The sequence below is a fragment of the Pseudorca crassidens genome, chromosome 8, assembly GCF_039906515.1.
Source record: "Pseudorca crassidens isolate mPseCra1 chromosome 8, mPseCra1.hap1, whole genome shotgun sequence".
NCBI lineage: Eukaryota > Metazoa > Chordata > Mammalia > Artiodactyla > Delphinidae > Pseudorca > Pseudorca crassidens.
In genome coordinates this window covers 53,526,501-53,538,625 of record NC_090303.1, presented here as the reverse complement: position 1 = coordinate 53,538,625, position 12,125 = coordinate 53,526,501, and the positions used below count along the sequence as shown (strand labels likewise).

General features: G+C 38.0%; 1 protein-coding gene and 1 long non-coding RNA gene across 3 annotated transcripts in view; one reads left to right on the top strand and one right to left on the bottom strand.

The window, feature by feature from the left end:
- Positions 1-12,125, bottom strand: part of LOC137229088 (uncharacterized) — a 388,100-nt gene that overhangs the window by 336,508 nt on the left and 39,467 nt on the right. The gene's annotated exons all lie outside the window — the stretch shown is intronic.
- STEAP1 (STEAP family member 1) lies at positions 1,043-11,420 on the top strand. The gene is made up of 5 exons (XM_067746485.1): positions 1,043-1,451; positions 4,989-5,103; positions 7,479-7,991; positions 8,591-8,755; positions 11,059-11,420. Exons 2-5 carry the CDS (start codon positions 5,020-5,022, stop codon positions 11,314-11,316), a joined length of 1,020 nt encoding a protein of 339 aa, XP_067602586.1. The 5' UTR covers positions 1,043-1,451; positions 4,989-5,019; the 3' UTR covers positions 11,317-11,420.

Below are 12,125 nucleotides of genomic sequence, written 5' to 3'. Positions count from 1 at the left end.
TCATCATTTTTAAAATTCAACAATGCTTAGACACATTTAGCAATTTGTCTTAATTTTCATAATCTGTTCTATAAACAGAGATTTTTTTTCTAAAACTTTTAAAAATGATTATTTTCTAGTTTTGCTAGAAATAAAAAGTGTAGGATTCTATTTCTACCGCAAGGCATCAGTCCATGGTAAATTAATCTTCAAGGGGTTTTAACATTACCCTGTGGACAGTCAATGACTACAGAAAATTACATATTAAAATATGAACAGTCCTAGGGGCCCTAGCTATGAATAAAAGATAATAAAGGAAAATGCAGTTGAGAGTTTATTTTCCTTTACTTTTCCTAATCAGATTAGTTCTGGGGATGTTATACACCAAATCCTCAGACGTTGCAATTCAGGTCTCAGACGCTCTACCCTGAGGCTAGTTCCAACTCAGAGGAGTAAATCCCTCGCTCACATTCGCTCTTTCTCCATACCCCTCATATTTTAAAAGCAACCTTAAACTTTTAAATAGTGACAGTAACTCAACTTCAGGTTTGTAGTGCTTGATGGGGTTAGGGTATGGGAAGGCGGCTTTAATATCAGAGGTGGGGAAGGGAAGGAGTGAACGTCGGGTTTAAGGACTTATTCAGCTAGGGGACAGGGTTTGTGCGGTTTAAGATACAAGATTTCGACAATTTAGGGGGCAAAAGAGATTCAGAGATTCAGATTCGGATTTGGAAATTGTAAATTACAGCCACTTCAAAGAGCTGCTGTGAAGTTTAAAATGAGTTAGCTACGCTCTAAAGCTCTAAAATGAGCTCGCTAAGCGCTAAAGCTCTAAAATGAGTTAGCTAAGCTCTCACAGTGTGATCTGAGACTGCTTCAGCATCACCTAGGAACCGTTAGAAAATGCAGAATCTCAGGCCCCATCCCGGATCTACTAAACAGGAAACGTGGGCAAGGTGGAGGAGAGGGGTTTTGAGGAGGGGGGTGGACACGACAGATCGGTGTTTTAATGAGCCCTACAGGAAATACATGTTAGAGTTTGAGAACCACTGCTCTAAGGAATTGCACGAATGTTCATTAGTTGGGAGATTAAAGTAGGCGAGAAGAAGGACGGAAGGGAGGGAGGCAGGGAGGGAAAAGGAGGAGAGGAGAATATCGAGAGGATCGAGAGGGTGCAGAGCAGACCTCAGACAGAGGACAGGGCTCTTTGAAAGAAAACCGAGAGCGGCCGGATGGCTACGTAGGGAAATCCTAGGTTCGGCTCTGGGACCTTCCCAGGACTGTCCAGCCAAGCAGGAGCCCTGCGGACGCCCGGCACCGGCAGGTGGCGCCGGACGGACAATTGACAAGGAGGCGGAGTCTCCCCAGGCAGAGCAGGCTCGCGCTCTGGAGGTTCGGGCGCCGAGCGGGGTTGGGCACCTCCGGGCCGGTGCTGCGGCCGCGACTTACCGTCAGATCACGCCGAGAGAAGGGTGAGTCCCTTGAATCGTTCTGGCTCGCTGCTTGTTCCCTGCCGCTCGGTGTCCCTGCGAGGCCGGGCACCGGCTCCCAGCATCGGGAGGAGTGGAGGGGGTTGCGAGCCCTCCCAGGACTGAAGCAGTGGCGCTTCGGGGCGAGGGCAGCTCAGTTTGCCTCTTGCGCGCTGCTCTGGGACACGCTGCTTTCCAGCGAGCTCTCCGCGGAGCACACCGCTCCATTGTGGCTTGTCCAGGGGCTGGGAGCCGGGGACTCACAGGAAAGCCTTTTCTCTGGGGACTCAGGGGATAGGATGAGTTATTAAGTTTGTCCTTAGGTTGGGTTCTGATGGCAAGTTTTCCAACTTGGCAAAATCGCCACGAGTTTGCATAGTATTGATGAATGATTGGTACGTACTACTTAAAACCGTGCAACTCTTCTTCAAGTTTCCTAGTAACAGAGAGTTTTCATTTTAAGTCCTTGGAACATTAGTCCGACTCTTTCAGGATCTCAGTTAGGATTCAGGTTTCCTCCAAATATTCAATCAAGGCTTTATATGTGTCAGGTGTGAAATCCACTGGAAGGAGTTTGTAGACATAAAATTTACGAACACTTGCAAATTCCTGACTCTGTTCTTTTTGTAAAAAAAAAAAAAAAATCCTTATTGAATAAAAGGTCATTCGTTTAGCACACGAAGGAAGCAAGGCCTAACAACACAGCCCAGTGAAGAAAAACATCTCCCCTTCTCATAGTTAAATGTGGTAAAGTAAGTTTGCAGTTAAAAGTATAGAAGATTTGGAAATGCAATGCAACTGACCATGTATCCCGGTCATTGAGTGTCTTCATATTCCAAATTCTTCAACATAAACATAAGTCAGTTGGACTGTGTCAATATTTAGCAGGAACGTCAGGTCCTGGTACAGCAAAATGGAACAGTCACATCAGAAATAGGCTTTGCTTTTTAATGGAGACGAAAGAGAACTTTGGATCAAATTCTGGCGTTCCTAACATCTGAATACTGTGCTGTTTCCTGTTGTTTTTGTTGATGAAAAGATTTTATTGTAGAATTTAAATTATATATTTGGTTAATGTCTGAGGGAAACCAACATATTTTATTTGACTGATATTTTATTTTCTTGGCTTCAGGGTACAAGGTGGACTGTGGGTGACACAGTCAACAAGCTCCCTAACTGCCCGGGGTTTTTCCTTGGCTTTGCTCTTCAGTATGGTCTCCCTACCATGCGGACGAATGGTTGGATACCTCTCCAGGGCCACTCTGGCTTTTCACCCAGATTCTGTGCAAAGTGGCCCTCAATCAGCAAATACTACCAACTTGCTAGATGCTCCAGGACCAGGTCCTGAAGAGAGCCCTCACCCTTCCCACGCCACCATCTGTCCATGAAACTTTGTCTTCCTTTCCGATGCATTGCACTACCATGCAGTCAGTTCTTGAAATGTCTGCCTTCTCTCCTAGACTTTAAGCTTTTTGAAAGCAGAGTCTCCATGTCATTTAACTTTATATTCCCACTGCCTACCTGGTTGTTCACAGTATAGTTAATGACTTAATATTGAAAAAGTGTAGATTTGTATGTTAACATCTCTGCCATCCTGAAACTCACAGTTAACACATCTCCCAAGCATGGTGAATTATTTCTTGTATTTGATTACAGTAAGTAAAACTTGTATTCCTAGTCATATTCACACCCCCAAATTACTATATTAATAATGTTGGTTAAATCACCAAATGATTTGGAATAATACTTCTTAAGCAGATAGACTGTAAAACCCCTCCAGAGCAGACACGAAATCTCATTTCTCTTTTTCCTCCTCAATGTCTGTCATAGATTAGAGTTCATAGATACTTGAAGATTGGCATAGGCTTTACTCAGAACTCTTTCAAATGCCAGTGATATACACCTTACTCAAACTAACTTAAGCAAAATAGGGATTGTATTGGCTTGTGTAACTGAAAAATTCAGGATCTGGTCTCAGAAACTCTAAATATTTAAATAGGCCAGGACTCTTCTGTGTCTTTCCCCATTTCTTGCTTAGGCTTCTGTGTGTCGGCTTTCTTCTATCCTTTTGAAGACATCTTCCTCCTTACAGCGTGTAGAAGAAAGCACGGTAGGCTTCTATCATCCCAATATAACAGAATATTAAAGACATCTTCTCTTTATCTTTCATTTCCAAATATAAACATCAGAGAAGGACTCTAATTGGTTCGACTAGAGTTGTATGCCATCCCTAAGCCAATCAGTGTGATGAGCAGAATAGAGAACTGTCATTAGTCAAGACTGAGTCATATGCCCACTTCTGTGGCCAAAGGAGGGCATTTCTCTGGATGGAGGAAATGTTTTAGATCATAAAATAGTGGGGAAAGAATGTGGGCGGACCAAAAAAAAATATTCTCAGCATGAATATTGTGAAATTTTGAAATAAGTAACGTATGGAAAATGTTCTTAGAGCACTTCAACAAAGGCACATGTTGGCATTATGTAAAGATGACTCCTCTTTATTCTCTGTGAAGATCAAACCTTTAAAAGTTGGAGAATGTTTTAAGTGTTTTAAACTGCTAGAAACAACTTTCCACTTAATAAAGTATTACAGATGGTCTAAAATTCAGAAACACTTGGAATGTTTCTGTCAATCAAATGGTTATATATCTAATCTGTTTTCTTACTGGATTTCATAAAGAATAAATTGGCAATGTATTCCTCTGGAAATAAATTTAGAACTAATAAAACAGTGAATAATGTTGTGACATCATATGTTTCCCTTTCCTAAAAAATGTTACACCAAGCCCAAATGAGGATCTGTGGACAGTGTTAAGGAAAAGATTCTTTTATCGGGCAGGAAGTGTGACAAAATAATTTCCACAGGGTTAATATGCTAGCATATTTAAATATGCTAGCAACGCTTGTCTTATCAACAAAAACCAGGCTGTGACTCCGATGGGAAAATGGCACTCCTAAAACACAACCTTTCAGTCCTTTGTGCTGCTATCAGCATTCACCTTACCGAGAGTGTCTATTCTGTTCATTTTCTGAAACTCAGAGTACATTTCCCCATAAAATCATTTCACCATTATTTCAGATTCCAGTGTCAACCCCAAAAGTCTATTAAACACAACTTCCTGAAATATAATCTTATATCAGCAAACTCCAACCTCCACTGACAACATTGTTATTCTCAAAAAACTACATTCCTAATTCTATTTACCTTTGAGGGGAGTTGACTTTCCTCCGAATGAGCACCTGGAGTTAAAGTCTCCTAAAATAAAAGGCAACATCTGACCCTTTGAATTCCATATAGACACCTGGGTCATTCATTGCACTGATAGTTGGACAAAGAAAAACACTATTGACACAAGGGCCCTTGTTTGAATTCTTATAGATTATAATGTGAGGTTAAATGAGTCAATCAGTCTATATTTTAAATTGCACTTTATCTGCCACTCTAGCCCTTATATGAGTAAATTTTTCATATTGCCCTATCAAACATTAATATCATAAATAGCATAGATGTGAAGAAGATAATTATTTTTATTTGCACAGGTGGCTGAGGCCATACTATTTTACAGAATTAATGGAGAGCAGACAAGACATCACAAACCAAGAAGAACTTTGGAAAATGAAGTCCAGGAGAAATCGAGAAGAAGATGGTTATTTGGTAAAATAATAATATTAATTAATTAATTAAAATCTATAAATAATTCAAATGCTGTTCCATATCTCCTAGTGTTATAAAAGTGATTTTCACCCTAGTCTGCTGATATCTTTACTCTGATTCCTGGCACTGATACTGTGATGGCTAAAGGGCAGTGTGGGCTATGAGAGGAGTTGTACCTTGACTGTCATGGACTTAGCTGAATAACCTTGAGTAAGTTACTGAAAATCCTGGGTCTTGGTTTACCTATAAAGTGAGAGAGTTGGACCAGATCATCTCCAAAGCCCTTCCAACTCTTTCTAACATTCTGTGGGTCTAAGTTTTTTGAAAAAGTCATTAATGCCCATATAACAGTAGTTTTGTAAACTGTTTTTTTCATAGGCTCCATGGTAGTTTACCAAGAGATCATCAAGTTAATTGATGATTCACTGTTTAACTAAATAAATTCAACTTTGGAATAAGAATCATTTGTCACACTTTTGCCCCACATCAAGATTAAATGTTTCTTACTAAATTATTTAACTGAACAAGTGGTGGAAAATTTTGCTTCCAAACTCTTTTTACCTTTCTAACTGATCTCAACTACAGTTTTAACAGAAAGTATTTATTTTATCTTAATTATCTTAATAGGAAAAATAAGGTAGTACAAGTACATACTGTCTAAAATAAGTGTGCATAAAATAAAATCATTTTCATTTTTCAAGTCTTACTTGCTGTTCCATGATTCTTCACCCATAACCAGAAAATTGATATCCATTGATTGTTTTAACATGCAGAGGTGGCAGAAGCTGTATAATGCTCAACTCCCTTCTAAATGGAGTAACTGGAAAAAGCATTGGATGTAATAGTGATTTGTTACTGAAAGTAAAAGTCAAATGGCAAGAGGTCATTTTTTTTTTTTTCTTTTTCTTTTTTTTTGTGGTACGCGGGCCTCTCACTGTTGTGGCCTCTCCCATTGCGGAGCACAGGCTCCAGACGCGCAGGCTCAGCGGCCATGGCTCACGGGCCCAGCCGGTCCACGGCATGTGGGATCTTCCCAGACTGGGGCACGAACCCGTGTCCCCTGCATCGGCAGGCGGACTCTCAACCACTTGCGCCACCAGGGAAGCCCAAGAGGTCATTTTTAAACACTAAAAATTATAGAGAACTATGCGAATTAAAGTCACTCTGCATAAAATGAGGAAATGAACAAGATAATCACTAACATCATTCTGAGCATTAAAATGTTATGGGTCTACATCTAGAGCTATAAGAAATTAGGAATAACATATTAGGTGAGAAAGTGAATTTATTCATAAAGTAACACAATATGAAACACTCTGCTATAAGTTCTTATTTTGAGGGTTTTTTTTTTTTTTAATTTGCTGGTATGTCAGTCAGTTGGGGAAGTGATGTAATATTCAGTGCAAACTTCTTTTGAATTGTTGACTACCTAGAAATGCAACTGGGTAAAGAAATATAACTTTCTCAGGAAATAAATCATCCCTGTGGGATTTAACTACTTATATAGCCTTTGTACCATTTTAATAGACTATTCATCTATTAGTACTTATACAAATGAGATATTTTATGAATATGAGACTACATGATGGGGGGAGGGATAAATTGGGAGATTGGGATTGTCATATACATACTACTATATATAAGATAGATAACTAGTAAGAAACTACTGTATAGCACAGGGAACTCTACTCAATACTCTGTAATGTAATGACCGTTATGGGAAAAGAATCTAAAAAATGGTGGATATACATATATGTATAACTGATTCACTTTGCTGTACAGCAGAAACTAACACAACATTGTAAATCAACTATACTCCAATAAACATTAATTTAAAAAAAGATTACAAGAAGGAAATTACATATTTTTATCTAATAGTGATGACTATATTATTCCTGTTCCTTTGTACTTGAATGAATGGAGTTTGCAGAGGGTTGTCCAGTAACCAAAAGAAATTATAAAACAAATACAACTATGACTACTTACAAGTGTTATTATTTTTACCAACGATTGCTGGATTTTTTTTAAAGTTTTTCAGTTTTTGTTTCCCAGTTGCATTATTTCATTCTTTTACACTTTCAAGATAGAAACACAATGGTCTGAGCTCTAGTGGAGGTATCTGAAGCATGTATTTCTTTTGACTTAAAGAAAAATGAGTAACAGAAATTATGGAGAACCTCCAGTAAGGTAGGATAACTAAGTATACCTTTGATCATTGCCACATAGTCTATGCCACCTTCCACTAACCAGTATCCAAAAGCAAGGTTCGAAATGTCCCTTTTTACTGATACGTACAATGAGCAGTAAGTAATTAGTTTGAGAGACATCCCATTGTTTTGTTCAATTTTAAGATGTTCATTTTCTTTCCTTTGTAGAATAAGGATTCAAGAGAGACCAGTGCACCGAAAGGACCTGTGCTTTTGCACTTGCACCAAACAACCCATTGTGATGAATTTGATTGCCCCCCAGAGCTTCAGCACAAACAGGAACTCTTTCCAAAGTGGCGTTTACCAATTAAAGTCGCTGCTATCGTATCATCTCTGACTTTTCTTTACACTCTTCTGAGGGAAATAATTCACCCTTTTGTAACTTCCCATCAACAGTATTTTTATAAAATTCCAATCCTGGTCATCAACAAAGTCTTGCCAATGGTTTCCATCACCCTCTTGGCACTGGTTTATTTGCCAGGTGTGATAGCAGCAGTTGTGCAGCTTCATAATGGAACCAAGTATAAGAAATTTCCACATTGGTTGGATAGGTGGATGGTAACAAGAAAGCAATTTGGTCTTCTCAGTTTCTTTTTTGCTGTACTGCATGCAGTTTACAGCTTATCCTATCCAATGAGACGATCCTACAGATACAAGTTGCTAAACTGGGCATATCAACAGGTAGGATGACATTACTGACAATATCACTAAACTAAAAAGTCTAAGTCTCCTAACAAATTAACTGTTTCTTATTTTAATATCAGTACCCCAAACCTCTGTTGAAACCCTGTGTTGAGAAAGTAATCTGCTTTTTAAAATTTTTTATTATAACTCTTCACTGGGGCTTGGTTGTATAATTCTACTTTGAGGAAAGTTTTCTAAGCTGAAAATAGTAAACTACAACTTTAACAACATAAACAAGTATTTTGTTCATGGACCGAGCCACATTTCAATCTTCTACCACCCTCAGAAGATTTCTTTTTTATGCTAATTGTTCCTATTTTCTGCTTATTTACCATATATACACACATATGACAATTCTAACCAACAAATAACTATTATGTAAATTAATAAAACAGATTATATAAATTTTGTGTTCAAGGAAAAAGATCAATAGCTCCTATGTCATTTCTCTTAGAGAAATGCAAAAATAAAGTCATAAATTTGTGGAGGCCCCTAGTCATCAGGTCCTCCATAGTAGAGGGAGCGTAGAAGGAGGTTCTTATACTGGAAACAAGTGTTGTTTGCATTTTTTCCTTCCTCTTTTCACCCTCTCTTAGGTCCAACAAAATAAAGAAGATGCCTGGATCGAGCATGACGTTTGGAGAATGGAAATTTATGTGTCTCTAGGAATTGTGACACTTGCAATACTGGCTCTGTTGGCTGTGACATCTATTCCATCTGTGAGCGACTCTTTGACATGGAGAGAATTTCACTATATTCAGGTAAATTATATATTAAAAAAACTCTGGTCCCTCAGAGAGGTAAATCTTTTTAAGCTTATAATATCCTCAAGTATATTGACTTTACCCCGTAAAAAAATAATAGATGGTTTTCCAATAGCAAAGATCTCACACTTGTTCCAATTAAAAATGTACTCTCCTATCATTTTTCCCTCTTGCTGATAAACAGGAGAGGTGTTTTCTAGACATATATAAGAGGCATTACTCAAAGAAAAATATTATTTCTAACATTTGAAGCTTGTTGGACAAGCTTTGAACAAAGCTGTCTATCTAATAACAACAAATGTGATATTTTAGAAATTCAATATTGTTTTCTTAGTTCTCCAAAAGTAAAAAAAAAATTTGGCCTATCCTCTGATTTTATTCATGCCTTTTAAGTTACACAGCTTTGTACTCTCCTCCTTGAAATATGGAGTTTTATCTACCAAAGGTATTGTAATATCTAATTTTAAAAGCTTCTTTTTCCAAGTTACATTTTATGTAGCTTATTCACTTGAAGTTACTCAATATTCCTGGAATTCAAAACTGCCTCAGATTTACTGAGGTTAACTTCCTAGTGGTAGATTATACCCTAGAAAGAACAATGGGATCCAGGTCTGACAAGATTCAAAGGACTAAACTTAATTCAGTCCTAAGCGCTGCCAAGATTTTTAAAATTATATACATAGCTTTAACTTTTATGGGTGGACATCTTTGGAAATTCCCACAAAGTCAGTTAATCCTCACTATCCTTTGTACACATCCATGCATGTACTCCAACAGACACCTTATCAGGACATCTGATTAAGCTGGAAAGAATGTCTCCATCTGAATTATTTGAATGTGGTTTAGAGATGGTGCCACATTTTCCAGATGCAATATTTGCTGATTTTGTAGGTTTAGCTTGATAGCCATTGGAGTTGTCTGTTCCTCATTAAATAACTCTCTTCTTACATTGCTCTGCCTGTCACACATATGCTGTGCATCACTTTACAGATTTAATTACAAATTCAAGCGCTGTATCTCGACAACCCAACTCATTCCACTCTGTGTACAACACCTAGCCCATAAGATGTATACAATACACATTTGGTAAATTAATCTTCAACTAATTACATATATTTTTCAATTAATGACCTAGCAACTTTTCATTTACAATCTAAGTACTGGCTACTTTATGATTTACCTTGGAGATTTATATCTGAAAATATAAACTTAGCTATTTGGTTGTATTCATTGGGGCTTACTGCTGAATAACTGTGAGTTGGATTCATTCTGACAGTCTAGTGAACATTTCCTGTAAAGTGAATAGAAGTCAGAAGATATCTAGAAGAGCTATTGCCAGAATTCCATAAAACTACATAGGTGAACAATTCTTTTTTTTTTTTTTGCGGTACGCGGGCCTCTCACTGCTGTGGCCTCTCCCGTTGCGGAGCACAAGCTCCGGACGCGCAGGCTCAGCGGCCATGGCTCACGGGCCCAGCCGCTCCGCGGCATGTGGGATCTTCCCAGACCCGGGCACGATCCCGTGTCCCCTGCATCGGCAGGCGGACTCCCAACCACTGCGCCACCAGGGAAGCCCTGAACAATTCTTTTTAAGTAACTTTATCTGGATGGTGCCAAGTATCCCAATGCAAGCTGATATTTTTCTTCACATCTCCATATCTCTATGTTTCGTTCAAACATTGAAATAATTGTTGGTATTTTTCCACTTTATCAAAATGTTTGATTTTTTTTAACAAAGACCAAGCTCATTCACTTTAGTATTAATATACCAAAATCACAATCACTTTAGTTGCCTTTGTAATTGATAAAGATCACTAATATCAAGTTGATTTTTGCACTGATCTTCAGTCAACCCACCAATATTTATTGAGCACCTGAAATGTGCACAGCATTGTGTTGATTCTGCAGGGATCCTGTGATGAGTCAGACAGAGTCTCTGAGTTTAGGTGTCTCTTGATAAGCAGAATTAAGGCAAATGCACAAGAGACAAAGCATCATAAAATAAATGTCATAAGAGAGAAGAACAAGGTATGGAGAAAGGGAAGGCAATGTTATCGATTTTCTGAGACCAAAAGGAGAATGGTTGTGAATTTTCTCAACTTAGATAGCCTGGAGACAAAGGCATTACCCACACGTAAAAAGAGTGGAAATATGAGTGGACATTGTCGAGAAACGTAATAGGAAAACAAATGGAGATGAATGGAAGAATTTCCAAGCAACAAAACAGATCTAGATGATATAGGATGGAATAAACTCTAAATGAACCAATCTCACCAAGATAATTCTTTTTTCTTTTGCAGAGCAAACTAGGAATTGTTTCCCTTCTGCTGGGCACAATACATGCATTGGTTTTTGCCTGGAATAAATGGGTAGATATAAAACAATTTGTATGGTATACACCTCCAAATTTTATGATAGCTGTTTTCCTTCCGACTGTTGTCCTGATATGCAAAGCCATACTACTCCTGCCATGCTTGAGAAAGAAGATACTGAAGATTAGACATGGTTGGGAGGATGTCACCAACATTAACAAAACTAAGATGTCTTCCCAGTTGTAGAATTGCTGTTTACACACATTTTTGTCCAATATTGATATATTTTATCATAAACACTTCAAATTTGTATTTGTTTAATAAAATGACCACTTGAGGATCTTAACCTATCTCTTTGTTTATGGGTAATGTTTGAAATATGTGTATTTCCTTGCAGATGTGTTTCAAAGCGAGAAGTTAAATAACCTTTATCACATTCTCTATGTTTAGTAAAGCTGAGCATAAAAAATAATCATATCTCATTTGTCAGACTACATAGCATTATAAATAATAAAAGCCCTTGAAATACCAGTCCTTGCCACTCCTTAAAAGTTATCACGAACCATGAAAAAAAGATATTATCTGATGGCCAATAGGCACATGAAAAAATGCTCAACATTGCTAATTATTAGAGAAATGCAAATCAAAACTACAATGCGGTACCACCTCACACCAGTCAGAATGGGCATCATTAAAAAGTCTACAAATAACAAATGCTGGAGAGGGTGTGGAGAAAAGGGAACCCTCCTACACTGTTGGTGGGAATATAAGTTGGTGCAGCCACTGTGGAAAACAGTATGGAGGTTCCTCAGAAAACTAAAAATAGAATTGCCATATGATCCAGCAATCCTATTCCTGGGCATATATTTGGACAAAACTATAATTCAAAAAGATACATGCACCCCAGTGTTCATTGCAGCACTATTTACAATGGCCAAGACATGGAAACAACCTAAATGTCCATCGAGAGATAAATGGATAAAGAAGATGTGGTACATATATACAATGGGATACTACTCAGCCATAAAAAAGAACAAAATAATGCCATTTACAGC